Here is a 25,138-nt window from a genome sequence, read left to right as displayed (position 1 = left end):
CGTCCTAGTCTTTCGTGGGAATCCAGGTTTTTTGCGAGGAGTCCAGTCATGCGCTCATCGCTCGAGTATGGACGTAAGCACTACTTGTTATTGTGTGTTTACTTAAAATGTGTGATTTCAGCTAAGTATGTAACAAAATCCTCAGTAATATTATTAATATGTTATATATCATCAATAATGTTCTTTATTCACTCCATATCACTCCTTAGAGTGAAAGTAGGTGACTTGAATAAATTACCCACGGTTACTACGGATGGTCCCAGGTCACGACTTGTCGACCGTACTTTGATCAACATGCATGAAAGCTGAAACCAAATTATGATATTTATTCTTATTAATATATAATCATATCAAAATAAACAGCTGTTTATTTTCATAGTCTGGACACCCGCTAAGAAGGGATTTTGAAAAATTTTAATCCTAAAGGGATGAAATAGGGATTGAAAGTTTGTATGGAATTTTTCTTAAAACGGCACCGATTTTTAAAAAAAAAAATTCAGACTTAAAAATATTTCATTGAATAAGTGTTTCATATTTATTACAATTTACCCCCTAAACTGAAAATAATCTCATAAATATATTTAATAAATATTCATGTTGCCATTGCTAGCAACGTGACTCGTCGTTTTTGTTTTCAATAGATGTCTATTTTTTTTGTTGTTGTTCTTTATTTACGACGTTCCGAACGTGCCATTTCAGCACAGCCAATGTCATGTTGATTTGTTGAATGGAGAAACACTTATATATAATAAGATACCGTGCGACAAAGTAAGATTTCGTATATACCTGTCATGTTGAACAGATAAATCGAAAAATCTATATGCAACAAGCAATTTAAATATTAATTTGAGATGGCAACACTAGCATTTTGAAAGTAAATTATTTATTAATTATTTGACAACTAACCTATTGAATCTACTGTAAAGACTGATTTTTATAATTTTTACTTTAATAATAAAATATTTAAGCTAGTGAGTAACGGTGCAACCAGTGGTCATCAAATACCCGTACCGGCATTTTTTGTAAGTATTTTATCCGTAATTTGTCTCGTGACTATAAAAGGAAATACGAGGTTTTTGTTAACATCACCGTTTATTCTAAAATTACAACAGTAACAAGCTATTTCGCAGCGGTCCTTATTTACATGTAAAAGTGCAGTCAAATAAAAATACAAAGAAAACAAATTGTTTAGTTTTGTATTGTATGTATTTTCTTATTGTATAAGAATTTCATATAAAAACTTTGATTTTTATTTTATTTTTATTAGTGAACTGAAGACAAGATGTCTTGTCTTGTGATTCAACAATCTATAAATACGTAATAAAAAAAATTATTGTGTTCTCTTTTCATGGCAAAAATATTTATTAATTCTAGAGATCATCATTTTACTTTTAATTACTTAGTGTTAAGCATGAATAAGTTATCCAAAGAATATATGAAAAGATTATATACCAATAAATAAACATTTAGAGGTTGTTGTGGCACAGTGGATTCACTTCTCACTTGGAGGAATAATACTGCCTCTATCTGCCTACCTGGCTGTATGAGGGATACAGTGTGAAGCTAAAATAACTAACTGAACTATAGATTTTTTAAAATGTCACTTGTATGTAACACATTTTCTGTTATGAGACTACACTTAGCTTGATTCCTATTTGTCATGAAAGGTAACTATAATTGTATGTAAATATAATATTTATTTGTTGTGCATAAATATGTATTGCTGAATCAATATAATTAATTTTCCAATTAGTTCACATAAGAGACAATGAAAATATTAATAAACTAGGAAATGTTGCTATGAGTGAAGCTATTATTTGTTATTTTTTTATACTACATATTACTTTATAAGCTATACATATTTAATCTAATTACCATATTGTAATTTTATTAATTAATATAAAAAAAGAGATATTTATGGATCTGCATCAGCAGTGCAGTCTTAGTAGTTCTTAAATTGTTAAAATCATTATTATATAACCTAGAATCAATCAATTACTCTGTCAGACAATAGCTTTTACCACCACTCCACCTCCATGGTCGACTGGAAGTAACTAAGAGTTCTGTATAAATAATTTACTCTCATCACAGGTACAGTGGGTTACTGTGAAACCAAGCCAACCAAGATATAAAGAATAAATTAATTTGAATCAGGTTCTGTGAGATTACTGAGTTTAACCAAACAAGCAATGAGCATGTACATATATGTAATTATTTGTGGTGTTAAAAAAAGTTAGGAATAAATAATTATTAATATATTTCCATTTTATATAAATATAATTAGTCTGGTAACAAAATATTTTACAAAAATACTTGAATCTTTTAGGGAACACATATAAATTATGTCTATGATGTCTTCACTTCATTTTTCCCATAAATAAATTTTGAATGCGATAAAAATAACATTCAATTATTTAGTGAAGTACCTACTTCATGATATATTTTATTCTATATAAAAAATGGTTGATAAATTTAATATTTAAATGCATACCCAAAATATAGGGAAACCTGTCTATCAGTTACAATATATCGAGGATGTAATATAAAATAAATAGTCACACAAACAATAAACAGGCGAAACTATGATCTTTGCCTATTTTTATTTGTGGTTTTGCTTTTGTCTCTGTTTAATTTTATATATTTATGTTTTTTTTGCTTATCTTAAAAATTACTTTTCACCAACTATTTCCTAACTATAAGTAACTTAAGTTTAATTCTACATATTTAATTTCATACGGAAAACGTGTTAACACAATATACGTTTTAGTTTAAATTAAAATTCAATATGAATGAAAGGTCAACCTTAACTAAAGCTTTGCGGGTTCCTTAAGAGCTGTGTAAAATGAGCGCGGGTGGCAGGATGCGCTAGGCGGGCGGCGCATCCGCCCTGCGTCAGTGCCGCCAGTCGCCCGCCGCCGTGCGCCCGGCCGGCCGCCGACCTTACGACGTCTCATCGCCAATACTTTGTTATGCCATACACGCTTTGTTAAATAGATATGTAATGTTAAAATTTTCAAACGTTATAAACAAATAGATACATTTACTATATTATAACATAAATATACTATATTGTAACATATAAGGTTGATATTTGTTTGTTAGGATTGCATAAAAGTTTAATATATGTTTGTGAATAGAGATATATTATATACTTTTTAATTATTAAAGAATTATGTTTAAAAGTTGTTGTGCACGGCCAAACAAAAAAATTACAAAGAGTAAATCTAAATCTTCTAATTTAAATATGGAATCTCTCGCAGACCCTTTAGAAGGTAACAAAAACTTAGAAATCGATGTCAAGATCAATGCTGATTGCGTTACAACAGAAGTCCAAGAAAGTACAAATGATTTGTCAAGTAAAGACGAAAACAGAAATGGCGCAAAAGAAGAAATTGAGTGCCCTGTTGTGCCTACCATTACCTGTGCAGAACCTAATAATGACAACGTTGAAAATGATTGTTCTGGTGAAGACGTTGAAAGTACAGATGACGTTTTGTCTAAACCCGATATTACTAAAAAAAGATTTTCTGTTGACTATAAAAAAAATCGTATTCAATTTAAGAGGTATTCTGTTGACTGCAGTAGGAATGTTGCTACTCTAGAAGAGCTCGCAAATCTTGAAAAGGAATTAGCGAAAACTAATGTAGATGTTCGTATAGGGAGACGCAAATCAACTGGTATTTTAAAATCGACATCAGACAGTGGAGACATCAGCGATAATCGCTTGAAAACGACACAAGAATCCTGTTCGGACGATGACGATGATGTCTTCGAAAGGGATGCATTAGTAAGTGATACAGAGGGCCCACGAGAACCGCCAGCTACCCCTGTTGGTCGCGATGAATTGGCTTTACGAAGACATCGTTTTTTTTCCGATTTAGTATGTGCGGCTAGAGCAGCTGTAGAACATCGAGTGAGATTTGATCCAATGGGACCTGTCGTTGCCGACGCGGGTAAATATTAAATAATTTTAAATAAAATAAACACCGCATGTTTATTATACATGTTACAATTAAGTTACGTAAGATTTAGGTTAAGTTTCAGTATTTTTATTCATCTCTCAAGTTTTTCAGTCGACAAAAATCAATGCGGTTGGCGCTTACCCAAGTAGCGCATCGCTCTTGTTTCTCCAGTTTATCTTCTATTAAACATATGGTCTGAAATCATGTTAATCTAAGTAATATTATTTATTCTCAATTCGTGTATATAAAGGTTAAATTTATACAAATTTACAACATGAGAATATTCTTGGTAAAAATGGACCAGCAAATTGGTACTTTTGTTATTTACAATAAAAATGAAGCTATTGAATCAATATTAACACCGGAAATTAGTAAAATAGACCAATATATTGTTGTAACTCTTGATGATTTTGTTGATGAAAAATTTGTTTTATAATAATAATTTTTGAAGTAAATCTAAAAATTTGACACTAAATTTAAGACACATTTTTTTTATAAATTTATCTTCATGATCGATATTTAAAACTTATCCATTATGACTGTCTTTCGCGATATTATATTAAATTTTAATTAAGCTGCATTTGCAGCTAAATTAAAATTCAAACTATATTTTGTAGGATATAGGTACTTACAAAATTTACTTTAAAATCTATCCACACATGCATTCGTTGCCCTGAACTGGTAAAGTTATTACTATTACTTTAAAAGCATTTTTTATGACACTTACAATTTTATATCCCAAGTCGACCTTAAGCCACTTAGGATATAAAATTATTAGTGTTTGTAAAATAAATAAAAGATGTTTGACTCGCACGGTTCTAGACTCCATGACATAAGTTTCATACATCAATATTTAATGATTTAGTTTTTTTATAATATAAGATTCTACGACTATATTATACATACGTTGCATGATGATATTAACATTCTTTTAAATAGTTAAATAAGCAATGGATAATGTTGGCGTAAATTTTTATTTTGTGAGTATAAGGAGTAACGGTAAACTGTATTAATTAATTAAAAAGCAACGCTGGGTGAATAACATTTTTCTTGAAACCGCGTACTTAATTAGACGGAACCGGCATATTTCACAGTTAATATAGAAAAAATAGAGTCTCTCGCACTATATATTTTGATTATATTATTACAATTTGGTAGGACATATTGAACTTTCTTTGAAATAACACCAATGTCGTTTATTATGTCATAGAAATATACATTTGGCTGTAATTTTTTAATTGTTCATATGGTCACGTCACAGTAATGACTCATTAAATGGGCGAGGCGCGCTCACAGAGTCACAGCCATGATGTCGACCTTAGCCAAAGTTTCTAGAGAACGAGTGACCGGCAAAACAGCCGCTTGGTCTGATTCACAGTAGCATCCGTCCTCGGGCTGGCTGGAATCAGTGTTGGACGGCGTACGCGCACGCCTACACGTATCTATATGCGGTTTGTGTGTGAAATTGTGTTTAATAAATATAAATAACATTTTATTTGTGCAACGTTCAACAGTCGAAATAGGGATATAGTTGAGGTAATTATTACAATATTCTATCATTTTATGTCTATTTATATTTCTTAATAACGTTAACACGTACTCGATGTTGATATTGCCAAAATAATCCATTATGATAACACGTATCGCTTTCCTCCATAAAATGGATGTCGGTATGATTTACCAGATGACACATCTCGGCATTATATTCACTTGTTATATGTATTGATATTAAATTTATTTTTGCAAATAACAATAGTTTTTGTTATAAAATCGCTATTTGGTTGTACTATAATATAATTTTGGTTGTAAGGTTGTACTATAATCTGGTTGTACTATAATATATCTTATAAAAGTAATAGACGCTACATTTATACAATATACTAGCAACTCAACTGCGGCGTCGCCTGCTTAAATATATTACCTACAGGCAAATTATACAAAAGTTTGACATTTGTAGCCTATATATTATTCTGATATATAATGTGGTGTACTAGAGTTACTGTGATACTGTAAGGCTCCATCTAATTCGGTTCAGTAGTTTTTGCGTGAAAGTGGAACAAGCATCAATCTTTCACTTTAACATTTATAATATTAGTAGGATTATGTTATAATCATTATATTATTGTGATATTTACCATATGAACAACAATAACCTAATATAATAAAGAGATAATATAAAATAATAATATAAACTAAGTAATAAGACACATAACTTACCAAAATATAATTTAACAATGGCTTAAATTCAAATCCACAAGTTGTTTAACTTCATTTTATTTTTAATTTTTAAAGTGTATCCATTAAAGAATCCAGTATCTTCAATAATAATGTACGGGTTTTTAAATTGTGGTTATAAGCCAGCCAGATGTTATCATCAGCTATTTAAAAATATTTATCCTTATTTATTATTTAATTTTACCAAAATCATTATCTAATTAGCAAATTCTCCTAAAAAATAAAATTATTTAATCTGAGTCATATTCATCAACTAAAGTCCAAAAAGTATTTAGCAAATTAAGCCCTACACGCTTCGGTTTGAGCTGAATTATAATTTGAGTGCGGTTGCGACGTTCTTTGACATGAATCCCGTCGTTAAAAATGTACGTCTCTGGATGCTCGAGGGATGGAAGAGCAGGCAGAGTGAATTGAATAGGTTCTGCTCGTATATTTTTTTGATCCATATTTATTTTTAATTTCTTGCCTTTCAAGGTGCAATATTTGGTTTCTATTGTAATTTTATAGTGCGCGCGTAAGTGTAGCATGACATAGTTAGCTTAACCATGTGTATTGTAATGCAACGCGATGCCTATTTTGGTCTATTGCTAGTCCACACATAGACGAGATACTAATGTTGATTATATGATCTTATTAAATGTGCTGTTTATATCTAGATTTTTACATTATTTTACCTTTAAATTGTTATTTTATTGTTAAACTAGTGCTCCGTTCGTGGCTTTGCCCGCATATGCTACAAAATTATGGCTTTTTTATTTATCGATGTTTTTTTTTTCCGAATTTTCCTTTAAAGGCACGAGAGGTGTAACCTAAAGCCGCACTAAGTCTAACCAGATCAGAGAAACTATTATTTTTAAGTAGTCAAAAATCCCTGGTAATGAAGAATTCAACCGGTAAATATCTCTTTTATGTACTCTACGGTTAGATACTTCTCTATTACGGGACGGTGGCGTCATTGTTTATTTTAATTTTACATTTACTGATTAGTCATTTCGATATTTCAGTTTGTTTTTATTATGCCATTAATTATTAATAAGTAACTTTTAGATTATCTACCAGAGCGAGTACCTAATTGATATTAATTCGGCTTGTGGTGTATTACTGTTACCTTGTGGTTGAATATCAAATGATTTACAAGCTTGTAATTAAGACATATTAATAACACTTTATACTTTCTTCTTTGAGGCTAGTCGTGGCGCAGGGGCACAAAGTGTGACTAAACGCGACTGGCTGGGGATTCGATCCTCACTCGAGGAAATGAAATGTTTATTTAAATTTATATTTCCATTTCATCGCTCTGATGTCAGGGGCAAAAGCGCGGCGTTAAGTTTCACCAATCATCACGCAATGCGAGAACTCAGCGGAAAGGGGAGAACGGAGTGTCCTAATACCAGGTTCCCTCTGCCTATCCTGGTGTATGTGGGATACGACGTGAAGCTGATATGCTTTTATTTTTACAACTATATTAATTAAATTTAAGTGATAGCTTATTTGACTCTACATTAGGTATATTATATTACTTATACTACTAATACTATCGTATAACGTGAATGCCCTAGTTTTCCCAAAGTAAATTGAATTACCTGGTTAATGGCAACTGGTGCAGACCATTATGATCTTGGCTTCTTTTATAAGAGCACTTAGTTTGAAAGAGCTCATTTTTAAATACTAAACTTTTCAGCGTGCCTATAGGTAGGTATAATGATGTTATATAAAATAGTAATAATATTAATTTATTTATTACCAACAGTTCTTCATACTGCAGTTACTTATATTATTATAAGGTTATTTTAAAAATAGTAATAATTTGGTCAAAATATAAAAAAATGATAAATTAGTATTATATTGAAAAAATAGTTATGACAATAACTACAATATTTATTCTACTTCCCTTTAAGATTCTACGTAGGGTACAAGTTGCGTATAAACCATATCGATACCGATTCTTATTTTACGCCCCTACAAACAATTACATAATAACGTTAGCCATTTGAAACTGGCCTTGGCCGTGCAATTTAAAAAAAAAACCAACAATATAGATATAGAGATTATACCTTTCTAGATTATATAGAGCCTTTGAAACACAATATATAATTTTTTAACATTAAAAATATCGTGCATTGTACGAAGTAAGTTAATTGAAATCCTAAGTAAACAGCAGTGACCCGTTTTTTTAATATATTGAAAACTTTCATAATGTAATTTCCATAATTGATAAATTTATTGCGTGTATTTGTGTTTATATAAAAACATAGATAAAATTGTTTTGTGATACTAATACCGAAAATAAAAGTACGCTTGTACTGTATTTCTTAGTACACCTCACTCCTTCCTGTTTAACTGCTTTCCGTTTGACGACTTGAATGTCTATCGACGACTTGAATCAATTGTTTCTAAGCAGTTATAATTTTTAGTCTTAATCTTCAAGTTTAAATTTTCCTTTTAAATTCCAACTTTTGAGTTATCGATAAACTTACATTATGAATGTAACGTGTAAACAAAGATAGGGCTACCTATAGAACGTTTCTTGACAAATTGCCAGATTCTAAATTCATAGAACTATTTTCTATTTAGTGCTATGACATGACTAAATCCTTATTTTCTATATAGAAAGACTAAGATAATTACTTACTTGTTATTATTGTAATAAATGTAAATGTTTTTTTTTCTTTCATTACTGATTAAACGTTTCACTCTGCTTTATCATCTTTTCGGAGTAGCACCGGGCATTATCGCTTCATATCAGCCGCAAACTTAGTCATTTGATAATGAACCTCCATTGACGTTAGTGTGAAGTGATTATTTTCTGTGAAGATTATTATTTTATTTCATTTTATTATATATATTTTTTCGTATTAACGCTCATTAGTGTTGCAATAATTAATAATGGATAGCGGGAAGAATGGTAGAAATATGAGACATCTCATAGAAATGTTTGAAACTCGTACTTGCCAATCTGACGAAGAAGAGGGTGCGGTCAATGATATACTTTTTCAAGCTAATGAAATAAAAGAGGAATTACAAGGTAATTTACAGAATTGTAGTAATAATTTTATGGTATCAACATTTTTAATAAAAAAACTGAACTAAAAGTAAAAAAACTGAAAAAAAAAACTGTTTCTAGTCTTCATAATGTGAAAAAACATATATGTACAAAGATTCTCTATTATCATCCTTAATATTTGTTATTATTAAGGCTGTTGTTATTGTATTTAGTAATAAGTTTACGGACAAACACATAATTATATTTAGCTTTATATAAATATATAACCATATTTTGTAGCATCTATACATATATACCTGCGAATATAGTTTTTTTAGGAGTAGGTAAGTCAAAATAAAAATTTCAGTGGTAATTTCAGTATTAACCTAATGTTTTACTCGTTTGTTGTCTAATAGGTAGTGAAGTCGAGCCTACTGCAGCAGCTCACAGTCCTGCAGCTGACCTCGAAGCACTCATCGAGCGGCTTGAGCGTGTGACGTCACGCTTAGAGCGCTTGCCCGTGCTGCGCGAGAGCACTCCTACCCCGGAGAGTTCCCCGGCGCTACCGCCTGTCAGTGACAGCGCATCTAAGCCACAAACCATAAGTTTTATAGACACTGACGATATGAGTGTCAACGGATACCAGGAAATTGTGCAGGTTAGCCCTATAGTTACTTGGCTTAATTTCTATTGGACTCTACGCTATAACTTTATCAAGTATATAAATAAAACTTATTGGAAGAAATCAAACTTTTTCAAAGAAAGTATTTGCAATACATTTTTTATCTATCTATACATAATATGGCTCTTACAGTATTGTATTATAAATTATTGCCGTTATTTCAAATTCGTGATATAGTAACGAAAAAGTATTCAGTGTTTTCTTTAATGCTGCGAGCATATGTTATACATACTGAAATAGCAACGGCTCTGATCTCACGTAAACACATTTTTTCTGTACTTCTTTTAAGGGATCGTTCCTTTCTAGAATGGAACACAATCTTTACAGAATCACTTAGAATTAATAAAATTCTTTAACGTACAAAAAAATATAAAATATTTTATACCTTAAAAAAATTCTGCCAAAATATAGGTAGTATTACGATAAAAAATTTAGAGCGTGGATTAAAAGTAAACAAGAACACAAATTCGATAAGCACAGCCCATTTTCTTATATGACTTAAATGGAAAATTATTTGTTAAAAACGTTATTAGGTCAGACTTTATACCTTAAATAAAGTTATAGGTGTATTCACTTAGTTCGCTATTCAAAAAACGACTTATATATAAAGTATTAAAATAACAATTGGAAATATTTAATTTTATTTGTCATAATGTTTATAAGCAACTTGAAAATGATATAAAACATTTACAAACAAAATCACTGTAAGCTTCGGTTGTTTTATCGGGTTACAGCTATATTGAAACGTAAACAAATTGGGCAAACAGGGCACTTAATCGAAATTGATTGGTTTGATACTTCTCTTCGACCTAGAAAGACATTTCCTTTCATTTAATATTATTTCTTTATTATAGAGCTATAATACAGTCAGTGGGATATTTTTATAGGATCAACGAATAATGATAGATCATTGACTAGTAATGTAATAAACGCTGATGTAACCTAGAGCACATCAGCCAATATTACATGCCATCCTTCCATCAGCCTTTTGGAGTCCACTGCTGGACATAGGCCTCCCGTCATGTGCGGCACTCTATTTCTAATAGTACTAGTTAGTTAAATAAATTGATCATCATTTATTTCAAATTTTAAGCTTAACACTGGAGATTAAAGATATGTCAAATTTGTTATATTAATAGTAAAACGCTATGATTGATATGGAAGGGTAATATTTCATACTACGTTAACTCCTCAGGCAAAACAATCACGTTCCGTAACACCACTACGTTGCCGGCATTTGATACGTGATTAATAGCCACCCCTAATCGAATTCTGTCTGTCCCGTATAAATTATAAAAGCTATGGTGGAATATTTATTTGAACTAAATTTGCTTTTCATAATCCATATGGAATTTACTAATTATAAAATGTATTAAATATTTTTCACATAACATTTTTAGAAGGTCGTAACAGTTTCAATGGTCATCGGATTTTATGACTTTTTGATATTACGAAAATACCTCCATTAATTTTAAAAAGAACAATACCGTTACTTCATATACGTTTTTTAAATAAAAGAGTTTTTTTTAACTCAAACGGTATAAAATTTATTAATTGCAAATTTATATATTTTTTTTCTATATTAACACGTAATTTATAAATACTACGAAACCTACAACTGCGGAAACCTTTCTTTTTTTTTTTTATAAGATTTAATGATTAATTACATTATTTTGCATATACTCGTATAACCGTACAGTCTATGATAAATGGCTTGGTGTTTCATTAATCATTTTGCCCCTTGCGATTGAATCAAGTGTATTGCTTGCTATAAGGTTAAAAAATATATCATAATCTTTCGTAAACATGTCATAAACGTGGAGAAACTATAGATAGAGCATTAATAGAAAATTGACAAATAGCAAATTTTTTTGTCATATTTCACCGGCTATAGGATACTTAGATATTTTTTGGATATTTACTTTTTATTTTCTCTCAGTACCTACAGGGGAGAATCATACCTTAAAATAATCTTCACAATTTTCTTTATACCATATTAATCTTTATATATAACGTATTAATTTTGTCCTGTGGTTTATTGTTTGAGAGCCGATACACACAAAAAAAGATACACTTGCGCTGTTCTTAAGTGCGGGTCATTCACTTTCGAACTAACAGTAACTAAGAAAGCTTAAAACGAAAAATATACGTTAACAAGCTATTTGCATTTTACTGCTATCAATATTATAAATGTGAAGAAGTGGCGTACCGCTTTTAAATGAACCGTCTAAAAGACGTTTTATGAATTTCACAAATTAGTAGATAAGAGCATTACGGTAATTAAATTCTACTGGCAGTAAAGGACAGCGTTGTAAGAAGCATAGGTAGAGGCGTCACAATTAATTAATTATACATTTTTAATTAAATTTTGTATCAGATAACGTAGACGCAAGTCAAAATTTTGATAATTGTTATTAAATAAGTAAAAAGAATAATAACATATTAAAAGTAATCCCATTTCTTTGTCTTAGGGAACCCTGCTTACCTATCTACAGCTGTCGAAGCAGCTTGGCGGTGACATTGCCACGCACGCCAACCTCGTCAACGAAGCTTTTCAGTAAGTCTAAAACTATTTAAAATATTTGTTTTATTTAATATTGATACAAAAAAAAATCATCTATAAAATGTTTTCTTGTATAGGCAACAGCTTCGTTATATTCAGCTGGCAACTTCCCGGTCTAAGCCGCCGCAGGCTGAGGAGGTACAGCTCTTAGCGCCAACAAGCGAAAAGATCTCATCTATTCAACAATACCGCGAGAAGAATAGAGCGTCGCCATTCTTCAACCATCTCTCCGCTATATCGGAGAGTATCCCAGCCCTGGGATGGGTCGCCGTGTCTCCCACACCGGCGCCCTACGTCAAGGAAATGAACGACGCCGGCCAGTTTTACACGAACCGGGTTCTCAAAGAGTGGAAGGAGAAAGACAAGACCCACGTTGAGTGGTGTCGCGCTTGGGTGCAGCTGCTGTCTGACTTGCAGGCGTACGTGAAACAGTATCACACTACTGGATTAGTATGGTCTGGTGAGTGTTCCACTTTTCAAAAAGCATTCGAAAGAGCATTTCTTAAATTATGATATAAAATGATAAAATATATAAATAAAATGATGTACCACCACAAATCGGCCATATTGTACTGAAGTGCGGTTATAATCCCATCAATTTAAAACATTTTTTCCATAAACTTTTACTACTTGTAAAACTAGGTCGCAGTAGTCGGCAATGTTAAACTTTGAGCATATTATATTCGCGTCGTGGTTTTAAACAACTAACCTTGAAAAAGAGGTTTCATAAAGGACCCGCATTATTTTAATTAATATGAGCGTGTTCTCGTATATTATATGTATTTTCCGAGGTAGCTTTCTATATTAAATTAACGCTTTATATCACCTTGTGGGTTTCAGTACTTTCTACTGAAATATAATAGGTATAACGTATATTAGCCAGCTGTATTTCGTACAAAAATAAATATCTATATATAATCTAAATCGAAAAAAACAGTGAAAGCAGTTGCTATAATTATTTTTACTTAGCCTTATTTAGATCACTCTTTAAGTATATTTGTCCGAGTATTTAGATCACTCTTTAAGTATATTTGTCCGAGGATAAAGAATCAATGTCTTTATTGGACACTTCTAAGAAACATTGAACAAACAGTTCTTGATATTATCCGGGCGCTATTGGAAAAGGATCTTTTTCATAATTCTTGCTGTCGACAAACAATTGCTTCCATGCTCCTTTTCCTAGCTTTGCTTTTTTTAGAAAGAAAATCTCTATTATATATTGAAATTTTATAATAATGAAAAAGAGAAAAAAGGGACTTATATTTTATCTACACCTTTTTATCGTTATGTATGTGGCTAGAAGGGATAATGTGTGGAGTTAGATTAATAGTAATTAGATTAAATAGAAAGTTGTCGAGAAATAATCCATCAATAACATTTACATGTTGTACAGCAATATTTTGTCGGGATAAGCAAAACAATGATTGTGTTATTCGAATAAGAATACAAAATATAGCTTATTTACATAATCTTTCTACTTGGGTGGAATATTAAAGGATGTTTGAAAACGTTCTAAAATTGGAGATGACGTAATATACAGACTAATTGTAATAAAACACTATGTTTAAAATAAGATAACTGAGTAGGTACACCACATGCAGTGCACACGTGATTGTGATCGTTAAATAAGAAAAGCATATTCTACAGCTGGAATTCACACACATCATGTCTGATCTCGTATAATGGTAGCGCAAAAATAACACCGGGTCGAGCAGTATTTGGATAATATTTTCGAATTCTTAAATAATCGGTATGACCAAACCATACTAAGAATAATCAGGGAAAAAATGATAGAAGACAAACACTCGAATTAATAATTATATTAAGCGCGACGGTTGTGGGTTCGATGCCCACTTAGGATAATATTTTTTTTTATTTCCTCGCTCTGGTAACAAGTAATTGGATTTCGCCACGTAACATGAAATACTTAGAATATTAGGCGGAGAACTGGGTACAGGGTGTCATAACATTAGACCCTTACGCCGACCCGGCTACGGAATACGGAATACGGAAACCAGTGTGAAGCTATTAAAAATAATGAATATTTAGTAAATTCTGTAAATTATTAGGCAAGGGTGCTGGGGCGCCGCCGCCCCCGCCCGGCGGCATGCCCCCGCCGCCGCCCGCGCTGCCTGACGTGGACTTCGCGAGCATGCCCGCGGACGACCGCAGCGCTCTCTTCGCCGAGATCAACAAGGGAGAGGCTATCACTAGCAGTAAGTCATTTAGCCAACATTTATAACTTAGAACATGATTAATAATAATAATAATGCTTAAACGATTTCTAAATGCCTAAAATTCTTCTAGACGAGGTGGAAGCTATAATTTTTATTGTTACTTGCATAAACGTTTCTAATGCATTGTGTAAGTTCTGCTACTTATTAAATTGCTTTGTCAAATACATTGCCATGTTGTACATATTTTATCATAAGTTACCGAAATAATAGATACGAGGGATGGTCCGAAAGTAATAAAAAGCTGTTATTTCTAGTGCGCACAAAAAGAAAATGTCCTATACTCACTTAGGTATCTACTAGTTTAGAAAAAAAATACTTAAATAAGGGGCTACATTTATTTGAAAAATATCGAGGAGTGAACATCAAAATGAAAAAAGAACGAAATCAGAGCTGTCGTCAAATACCTCCGCTGGAAATGTCTACGAAAGACATACATAGCGACTTGATAGAAACATTGGCGGACAACGAAATTAGTGAAGGATCCTATCTACGAAACGAGTCGACAAATTTTATAGCAAATTCCCAAAAATTCCAAGCAGACTATGAAAAGTTCTTGTCAGGTTTCGTGACCCTGACTCTACCACTACTTTGATCTCGAAACTAAACAACAATCGATGACATGAAAACGAGCCGACGTACCGACGCCGCAGACATTCTAAGTGTGGACGCTTTGAATTTCTCAGCTCAACAAGGAAAGTTGTGACGTTCGTTTTTTGATATCCTGAATAAATTATTTTGGTATTTGGTATATTTGGAGAAGCGTGCCACTATTACGGGTTGCACAGAATATATGAAAATTGCTGGAGAATAACCAAGAGAAAAGGCGCGGCAGACTACTGGCTGGAGTGCTGTTTCACCAAGACAACGCGCCGGCTCACAAAGCTGAAGTTGCTTTGGGTGTTGTTTAAGAAGAGGGCTTTAAACTGGTAGAACACTCCCTCTATTCGCCGGATCTAATTCCCAGTGATTTTTCTCGGCTTTAGGTGTCACCTCCAGCGCACAATCAATAGCGTCATGATAGCCACCGTTGGATTTTAGATTAGATTTTTTATGGCATGGCCAAAAACTTCATTCTAAAGTAATTCAAGCTTAAAAAAGAGGTGAACTAAATGTATAGACTTGTTAAGAGACTATGTAGAAAAATAAATTATTATTTTTAATATATTAATTGTTTATTATCGACTGTCATTACTTTTGGGTTCATCCCAGGTACAGAAACAAAAGCTACGTCAGTTTTGAATAGCTCATTTGGATCATTTGTGTTCATTAAAGTTATTGATTTGGATGTATAAAATCGTCCACTTCTATTCTTCAGAATAACAATGCGAATTTGCTACAAATTCCATTAAAAAGTTCTAGAAAATAAAATTGAAATATTCTAGCGCAGCTATTCATTCTTACGATCCTTTATAACGTGAGAATGGCTTTTATAAGAGCGAACTTTGTTGTACTAGATTTAGAACGTATGAGTTAGAATATTTTATTTATAGTGTATGTGTAGTGGATGCGGGTGTAAAATATTCATCTCTTGATACACTTTCATCCGGGCTATTTACCCATTTATTTATATTACTATTTCACGATGAACTATGGGGTTGAGCGCCGTATTTAAAGAATATTGATTTGCGTGTACTAACTAGTTGACTGAGAGTTATACAAAAAAAAACCTGTTCTGTCTTTTATAACATCAATTTAATTGACATTTCTAGGTTTGGCTGTAATAAGATTAAATATGATGTTTTTAATACGAGTCAAATCTGTTATGTAAATTGAGAGGAATTAGCGGCAAAACTTTTTTAACAGGAATAAATATGACTTACTTATATTATTTCGTGTTAAAATAACGAAAATCAAAGATCTTATTCATTAATTTCGATTGTATTTAGGTCTTCGTAAGGTGACGTCGGATATGCAAACCCACAAGAACCCGCAGCTGCGCCAGGGCCCTGCGCCCTTCAAGGCGGCGGCGGCTCCCAAAGTGCCTACCAAGGCACTACCCACGCCCGGCGCCGGGGTCTTACCCGATAAACCACCTGTGTTTAATAGAGACGGCAAGAAATGGATTATTGTAAGTCCTATACTTTCTTTTTAACATAAAAATAGTTGGATAACACATAAAAACATAACCTTTTATAAACCATCTAAGGGCTCTGACCATGCATTCTGACCATAGGCTCTCATTAAACTATTTCGAAAGTCATACGCTTGTTACAACTTTTTTAAGTTGTTAGCATCTCTGTAGTTTGATTTTTATAATAGGTAGATTTTATTTTCGCTGTACAAAAATTCCTTTAACAGTGACCATTTGACAAAAGAGAACGTTAAATATTATATATGATTAATATTTTTGAAGTGTTATAAGAAAGAAAGAAAGAAAAAAGAGAAAAAAGAAGAATAGAAAAAATTACAATAATTAAAATAGATTTTTTGAATTGTATTTCTTTATCGAGTGTCTTAATATGCAGATAATTAATACCTCTAATTTATCATCTAATTTCGTTACATTAAATTGGACATATCGAACGTTTGTCCTTATAATTTACGGTAGAAATAACTCACGTATGCTAGTCAATTACAATTAGTCGCGATACGTACACCGTTAACAGGGTTGTTTATGTATTTAGGCCTGTTGACATATTGTATTCAAGCAAACCTTTATGTTATTCATGTTGTTGTTCGTAGGTTACTTGTAAACATAATTATAGTGTTAAAGTAACATGTTTACAAGACGTTATACGAAAATTTTAATTATTTTAAATACACTATGTATTTTACGTATACTCGTATTTTCTGTATACTCGTGTGGGCATACAGAAAACTGTCTAAGCTTCAACGGAAATATTATCATTTTTCCTATATAAAAACAGTCAATTTAACATTTTTACAGCCTCTTTACTTCGTCGAGAGCTCTTAGTAAAATCGATTCGTTCGATGATAAGCATCATCTCTGTGATATTCTTATATATAGATATATAAGTATATGTGCATATGTTATGTAATCTATATAAGGTGCAAAAATACATATATTTCATGATTTCATACATTCTTTATGTCTTTTTAGTAATGTATAAGCTATATTATCATAAATTTTCAAAGGAGGCCTCAGTTTGGTAAAGTAAAATGTCATCTAAAAGGTTATATTCCTTTTACGACGGTAAAAGGTCTTTCTCAAGACGGCACATTTTAGTCGTCTGTCAACGAGACGTGTTGCCATATGCGTAGATTGTATGTAACCTACATAAAACAAGCAAAGTGCCGTATTTTTTAAAACAATTCTAGGTCACAATATATTCCACTATTATATATACCTAAAAAGGTAAAATATAAACAATAACAAATATGTTACTTAAAATTGACATTATGTAATAATTTGAAATGTGTATTACACATTTTATTTTAAGTGACTGATAATGACAAAAACAGGAACATTCGTTACTTGTTAATTTTTGTGTTATACAAAAATTTTATTAATTATTAATAAAATATTTCCATGAATATATAATATCCTGATGGTTTTCCGCTTCCGTTGTTATTCCGTTGTATTGTGATGAGCTCTATATGAGTATGTCACTTGTGTGGTACTTATTTTGTGTAGGTACTCTCATGTGAACACAATCAATATTATATATTTTGAACTTTAACGATATAAAATTTCTCATCTATTATGTGTATATTTACAATTATTTTATATGATAAAAAAACATACAATTCAACATAAAAACAAAAGATGTTTGTATAATATACATTTCACAATCCTTTTTATTTTCTAAGTGGTGCACAAACGTGGCGTATCTAGTGTGTGGGCGTGAGGGGTCCTGAAAGTATGTACAGTATTTACAAAAGACGCTCATACACCAAAGCCTGAGGCAATTTCTTTTATACTGTACCAAGTTTGCTAAAAGTACTTTGTGTAGCGTTGAATTATAGATATTCCAGGAACACTTCTATTTACCCAAACTATACAAAGTTCACGACTAAGCTGTTTACTTACTTTTTTATAAATAGAATACTATACTTTAGTTCCCCACTTTCCGGTGGTGACTGTTGATCTTACAATATACTCTTTAGTTTAGCTTCACGATGTATCCCGCTCATAGCAGTATAGGCAGAGCTACCCTAGTGTTAAGACCCTCTCTCCCCACTCTCTCATTGTCACAGCGAGAAAATACTTTCATTTCATTTTTTCTTTCCCTTCACACAATGTCCTCAGCTAATAAATAATTAATAAATCTGATGATGCCAAAGTTAACTAACAACACTCTTCCAGGAATATCAGAAGGGCAACTCTGGTCTCGTAGTGGAGAACGCGGAGATGAACAATGTGGTGTACATGTTCCGTTGCCGCGACTCCGCCCTGACAGTGCGCGGGAAGATCAACGGCGTGGTGCTTGACTCCTGCACCAAGTGCTCCGTGGTCTTCGATAACCTGGTCTCCAGCGTGGAGTTTGTTAATTGCCAGTCGGTACAAATGCAGGTTAGTGTGTGTTTTTTTATAGTTTTACATTGTATCTCTGTCCCCCATTGAGACACTTTCGAGCCCTATTTTTCGCCGAATAGAATAATTAAGCTGTATCCCATACAATATATCCCATACAATACATACCTGAGACATTGAGTGTTGAGTGGTGGAACTCAACGCTGCGCTTTGCCTCGTTACCAGAACTAGGAAATGAAAATATTAAGTATTCTATTCCCCCGAGTGAGAACCGAACCCATACAGTACCACTGTGGCTTCGACATTAATAAATAATGCAATATTTTGAGTACGGCAGTTGATTTTTTAATAGAATGTAATATTCTAACGTTCTTTATTCACAATGCATTGATTGATTTAACATTTAATATGAAACATTCTTGCGGTTCCGCGTATACATATAACGATGAGGAAGTTATGTTATTCAATTATGTAGCCGTAACTTATTGCTTGCACGCTTTTACTTAATTTCAGCAAAAATGCGTCCCTTTCGGCCTGGCCTACATTCTGCTTAATTTCTAAAGATTAAATTAAAATCAGCATTATTTTTTATTTTTTTTCTTTTTTAATCATTTTCAATTTACATTCAACAGAATGAAATGTACGCCTGAAAATATCAAATAAAGTAGTAATTGATGTTACTCGCTTTGTAACTTTGTTGACAGAAACAATCCAGGCTTACAGGCTTACGAGTTAAGAGCAATCTATATTCTAATTTGCTGACGGAATGAAGTTAGGTTTGCATCCGAAACACTTCTTGATTAGTACTGTACTTTCTGTTTCCCCCCTATAGACTATCATGGATATATATTACTTTATCTATTACGTTCTAAATATTTTTGTAATAATAAATTCTTTAGTATTCTATGATACGGAAGTATCAAGGGACTGAATACAGCCTAAACACAGAATATAAAGTAAAGATTTTGCGGTTTCTTTTATCATATACCTTCAAGTTTTTCTTTCATAATAAGGATATCTGTAAACCCAAATATAAAAAGTTAATAAGTATTCAATGTGCACACGTGTGACAGACTTGAATAGAAATCAATGACAACTGTCGACTTGTTATGGTGAATCACGAACCACCATATATTACTTGCCGTTAACGAACTTATTGAATATTTTTTTACTATTACGTTGTATACGAAAAGTTATGACAAAAAAATTTCATCAAACAAATCGAAAGAGGTGAAAATGCTCCTTTGGTAAGTTAACGACTTCATTACTTATATAAGGATAAATGTCTTTGTTTTTCGTGTATGGTAATTCTAAATATAAGGAAGAACGTGGCGCGAAGTTATTAACATAAATATATTTATGATGGCTTTTTATACTCGTCTGTGTCGTAATTATTACTGCGTTGTCTCCTCTCTACATTCCTTATGTAAAAAATATGTAAAATAAAGCTTTTCGTTTTCGCTAGAAAAGAATACCTAGATTTCCATTCAAATTTCGACTTATTTGGATCATTAATAATAATTAACGAGAAATGGTATAATTTTCAAAACGATACTAATCCTAAAAAAAAAATATAAGGCTGTGAATTCTATATTTAATAGACATACGTAAAATATTTTATATGTTTTTATATTTTATATTATTTCCTAGAACGCAAGTGTCATAATGGAAACGGAGCGTTTTAACACTAGGTTCTTCGATTCCCTCTGCCTACCTTTCTATGAATGGGATACAGCTTAATTATTCTATTGTATTATTATGTATATAAAATGTTGTAGTATAATAAATATTGAATTACAATAATAATATCAAATAAAATATAATTTAATAACTAGTAGTAAAAACCACCCATTACATTACAGTAGGTGCTCAATATAAAAGAATTTTCCATTCAATCATACGGTGTATTTTTTTCTATTTCCACTTGACTTCTTGTTTCTTCGGGCACAATAAATAAATCTCCGTACGCCCTATTGCAGTCACAATTTTGTTCTTCGCCATTATACATGTTAAAATATTCGTGATCATCTGAACATTTCCTCAATGCTGATGAATCCATGTTGGTATTCTGAAATATTACGATAGTTTCATTAATAATAGAGCGGGATTATAAGTTATGAAGATTAGGTTAGGGAATTTCGAAATATGATTTCGGTCTCCGGAGGTTTCATAATACACAATATAAATCATAGAAATTATTTATATCTATATAAGTATACTGTGTGTTTGCTGATTAAATTTGTAAAATCTCACAACCATTTTTGGTGTACTTACGTCGTAATCATAAACGGGCCTGCATTCGTTATATCTCCAGCTCATTATGTAGTCGTCGTCACAACCGTTGGCACTGTTCTTGAAATCACTGTCGAAATCCGAAGAATTCTTGAAATTCAACTTGGACAACTCCCCTAAACCTACAGGTGGTGCCATTTTCATATTCTGCATTTCACAATTCAGGAGTGACAGTGTGTTACTATTTATAACCATGTTTAATGTTTTTTGCCAATCGTCCAGTAATTTCTTAGCAGCATTCATCTGTAAATTTTCCAACATAATTTATGCTCATTAAAATCTATTTTATTAGATAAAACTGTGTCTATTTTACCTTTTTTCTTAATTTAGATTTTCCTTTTCTTAGTTTTATGTAGTGTCGAAGATATGCAACTTTGTAAACAATAGTGACTTTCGCTATCTTGATGTGATAACCTTCCTTTTTGTCTTTGTTGCCGACTGAAGTGTTCTCGATGTTCTCAACATTGCCGGGCTCGCCACATTCATTGGCTGCCGTGTAACCAGTGAAGCCACTGTTTACAGGTTCACTCGAATATTGGCAGCAATTATTGTTATCTGCCTGATACTTTCCCAATTCATCATATTTTAGCTCTTTTAGTAATTGCACAATAAGTTTACATTCTGAAATTTTGTTATTTAAATGTATTTATAAAGTTATTTGTATGTGAATTTATTTTAAAAATTAAAACATAATCTGTAAAGTAATCAAACCATAATTATTACTGAACTTAATTTATTATTTTGTAACACTAGTTCGCCGTCAGTAACTACCTTCTTCAGACACGTTATTGACGTTGAAGCGTTCTTCACAAGTTTGGCGATTGATTGTGTTTTTCAATTCTTCGTTTATTTGAAGTATTTCTCGGACTCGTGCTCTGACTTTATGGAATTCTTCTACTTTTTGTCTCAACAATTCTTCACGCTCCGCACATTCGTAGCGCCGCCTATTTATTTTTACAGTGTCTAATATTTGAATCTGAAAATAAATTACTTATTCGTATGTAAGTTCAAAATAGTAGTTCATATACAATATACACGAAAATTGCATCGGAACCTGCAGTTTTATATCTTCTATATCCATCTGTTGTTGTTTTATTTTTTCTCGTGATGAAATATAGAAGTTCACAATTTTATGTACATAAATTCCCATCGGAACACATTTTATTAGGAATATCATCTGTACGAAAACAAATTAAGAAAGTTATTCAATATATTTTATATGAATTTAATTAAAAACAAAAGAGATAGTACCGCATTGAATAATGAACAATGTATGTAAACAGCATAAATAAGCTTAAAAAGGTAGTAGCAAATGGGTGTTCCGAATTGTTCTAAGATAAATTGGCAATATCCATATAAAACTGATATAATGTCACCATTTTTGAAGTCGTCAACAGTAATTTGTTGAAAGTGCTCTCCGATGTTCATTGTTTGAGCTAGTTTCTTTAGCTAAAATACCTAATATTATATTTCTAAATATCTAAAACATGTAATTCAAATCATATTTATTTTATTTCAATCACGTCAAAATTGTGACGTTCTAAATATTCTTCTTTATTTTCTTAATTTAATATATCAAGGAGATTGTATTTTACTGGAATATAATATGTAAAGCTAGCTTCTTATTCTTAAATTATTAAACTAAAATTATTATTTATTTTACTGTGCATATATACATATAACAATTAACACATATTTTCAAAGATTCTTCGAGATTTCAGCTGAAGGTGAGGTACATAGTGTCTTAACAGTAGGTTCCCGCTGCCTACCCTGCTAAACTATATTAGTATAAAGTACATATTATTATTTGCTACACAAATAAGTGCAACCGGTTTATAATAAACATTTTCTTTTAGGTACTGGGTAAAGTGCCGACCATTTCCATTGACAAGACGGACGGCTGCCAGATCTACTTGTCGGAGGAGTCGCTGGCCGTGGAGATCGTGTCCTCCAAGTCCTCGGAGATGAATGTGCTCGTTCCAAAGGGCAATGGTGACTATGTATGTATTTATTTTGTAATTTTATTTATGGTCTTGGTTATGTGATTAATGTTGTCCAAAAGTACTAAAATTATAAATATTTATATTATTTGATTAATATTTTAATCAAACGACTGACCTACAGTAATTGTCCCATAACGACGACCCTAAAATATTAACTTTAATAAATATTAAAATAAAATTAATTTTCAGGCGGAGCACCCAATTCCCGAGCAATTCAAGACTGTGCTGAGCAAGGGTGCCGGCCTCACCACCACGCCCGTCGAGAGCACAGGCTAAGCCAGTCAATCGCCGGGGACTCCCGTATTTTATTGTATATACCTAGTACGCGCAACGTGTTATCATGTCCGAGGTAACAGCCACGAGTCAATCGTGTAAGTACAGTCACGTACATAATAGTATCTAATGTTATGTGTGTATATATATATATATATATACATAATATGCGGATGTTGGTATGTTAGTCCTAAGCAGGACACGGAATTAATCAATAAATGAAACACATTTTACTTTACAAATATTGTTATATCCATAACAAATAGGAAAGATTTATTAATATCAAACAAAAGTATATATCTAAGTCAATAACAAACGTGTCCGTGTGAACCTCATAACACGTTGCGTGTTTTACACCTGCATACTCTTAACACACGAGGTGAGATTTATCTTTTAATAAGCAAATTTACATACTTTGCACGGATTAGATCCCTCACGGCTCGCCTCAACTCCATCGTGCACAACATTTGAACAAACTCGGATATATAATATTACGGTAGATCCCCAATCTCATAATCAGTCTAATTTTCTTACTAAGTGTATGTACATCGTAATTAATTTGTTGCTCATTTCGCTCGAAACTAGAAATATTAAGATATACATAAATCTAATATGACGTAGAAATAACTATCTATCATTCAAGTATTTACTGGCCTTCGTGTGAATATGGAGATGTTCCTTACTCGTGTTTTGTATTTTTCATTAGAATTTGGAATATTATTCGGAGTACCACTCGGTACGGGATGTAGTCTTATCTTAGATGTAAGGAGTGTGAAATTAAGAATTGAGATGGATATTTACGTAATGATCAATATTTTGGTTTTATTTGTTTTTTTTATTTTGAGCGGTTGATTAATTTTATTTTTGGTTTTTGATTTTACAAGTACTTCCAAAAGATTATTTAACGTATTAATTTACTTGACTCTCTATTTTCTTTTTATAATTTAATGGTTGTGCTTTCTCATCAGTAATATAAAGTAAATGTCCATCTCTAAGAGTTTGAACTTTTCGATGTGACTATCTGTAACTTAATAGAGTGATTTTAAAACCCCGATACGTCGACTACGTTATTTCGTAAGAGCTGTCTAACATTACTTTCAATGTAATTGTTCTTTTCATTTGTGAAAGTTTTTAGATAATTTTATATCAGGACATCTATCTATTACATTCTTAATTTTAATATTATAATAATTATAATTGTATTAATCAAAGTATTATAATAGAAATGATTGTTAATTCACCATCATCTGTGTTTCGTAATTATTGTGACTTCGCTGATAAGAATTGTAATTATTTATTATGGCATTCTTATTTTGAAGATATTTTAATTTATTTGTCGGAAGATTAAAATAATTTTTAAGTACATATGTGTTTTTATTTTTCTCTATAATTATTTTTATATTTTTCATTATTCTTTGTGACTTAATTAACTACTACAATCAGAACTCAGACGGAAAGTGAAGTGAAGTGATG

At 31.8% G+C, this 25,138-nt stretch overlaps 2 protein-coding genes across 6 annotated transcripts; one reads left to right on the top strand and one right to left on the bottom strand.

Annotated features, from left to right (window-relative positions):
- Positions 1-868: 868 nt before the first annotated feature.
- capt (adenylyl cyclase-associated protein 1) lies at positions 869-25,028 on the top strand. Of its 5 annotated transcripts, none has more exons than XM_085191991.1 (9): positions 869-1,022; positions 9,597-9,838; positions 12,334-12,419; positions 12,503-12,885; positions 14,495-14,641; positions 16,549-16,730; positions 18,930-19,136; positions 23,246-23,389; positions 23,582-25,028. In XM_085191991.1, exons 2-9 carry the CDS (start codon positions 9,806-9,808, stop codon positions 23,666-23,668), a joined length of 1,269 nt encoding a protein of 422 aa, XP_085048117.1. In that variant the 5' UTR covers positions 869-1,022; positions 9,597-9,805; the 3' UTR covers positions 23,669-25,028. The 5 variants fall into 5 exon arrangements, with proteins under 5 accessions (XP_085048117.1, XP_085048115.1, XP_085048114.1 ...); XM_085191988.1 differs by lacking the exon at positions 869-1,022 and adding an exon at positions 2,964-3,953; XM_085191992.1 differs by lacking the exon at positions 869-1,022 and adding an exon at positions 5,336-5,498.
- LOC146535607 (uncharacterized) lies at positions 20,754-23,064 on the bottom strand. The gene is made up of 6 exons (XM_085191113.1): positions 22,641-23,064; positions 22,444-22,566; positions 22,161-22,365; positions 21,703-22,010; positions 21,372-21,632; positions 20,754-21,165 (listed from the first exon to the last, which is right to left on the bottom strand). The coding sequence occupies exons 1-6, from the start codon at positions 22,815-22,817 to the stop codon at positions 20,989-20,991; spliced, it is 1,251 nt and encodes a 416-aa protein (XP_085047239.1). The 5' UTR covers positions 22,818-23,064; the 3' UTR covers positions 20,754-20,988.
- Positions 25,029-25,138: the final 110 nt, after the last annotated feature.

This window comes from Heliconius melpomene, chromosome 10, assembly GCF_056956725.1.
Source record: "Heliconius melpomene rosina isolate 202511_hmr_F chromosome 10, ASM5695672v1, whole genome shotgun sequence".
NCBI lineage: Eukaryota > Metazoa > Arthropoda > Insecta > Lepidoptera > Nymphalidae > Heliconius > Heliconius melpomene.
Note: the sequence above shows the minus strand (reverse complement) of the source record. Positions and strands in the feature narration are given on the sequence as shown.

Excerpts from the sequence above, each read along its gene's own strand:
- capt (XM_085191988.1), top strand. The coding sequence starts at position 3,173 with ATGTTTAAAAGTTGTTGTGCACGGCCAAACAAAAAAATTACAAAGAGT. Across the intron at positions 3,954-9,596 it reads ACCTGTCGTTGCCGACGCGG|GTAGTGAAGTCGAGCCTACT; the intron begins GTAAATATTAAA and ends GTTGTCTAATAG. Across the intron at positions 12,886-14,494 it reads TACTGGATTAGTATGGTCTG|GCAAGGGTGCTGGGGCGCCG; the intron begins GTGAGTGTTCCA and ends GTAAATTATTAG.
- LOC146535607 (XM_085191113.1), bottom strand. The coding sequence starts at position 22,817 with ATGAACATCGGAGAGCACTTTCAACAAATTACTGTTGACGACTTCAAA. Across the intron at positions 22,567-22,640 it reads ATTGTTCATTATTCAATGCG|ATGATATTCCTAATAAAATG; the intron begins GTACTATCTCTT and ends GTTTTCGTACAG. Across the intron at positions 22,366-22,443 it reads TAGAAGATATAAAACTGCAG|ATTCAAATATTAGACACTGT; the intron begins GTTCCGATGCAA and ends ATTTATTTTCAG.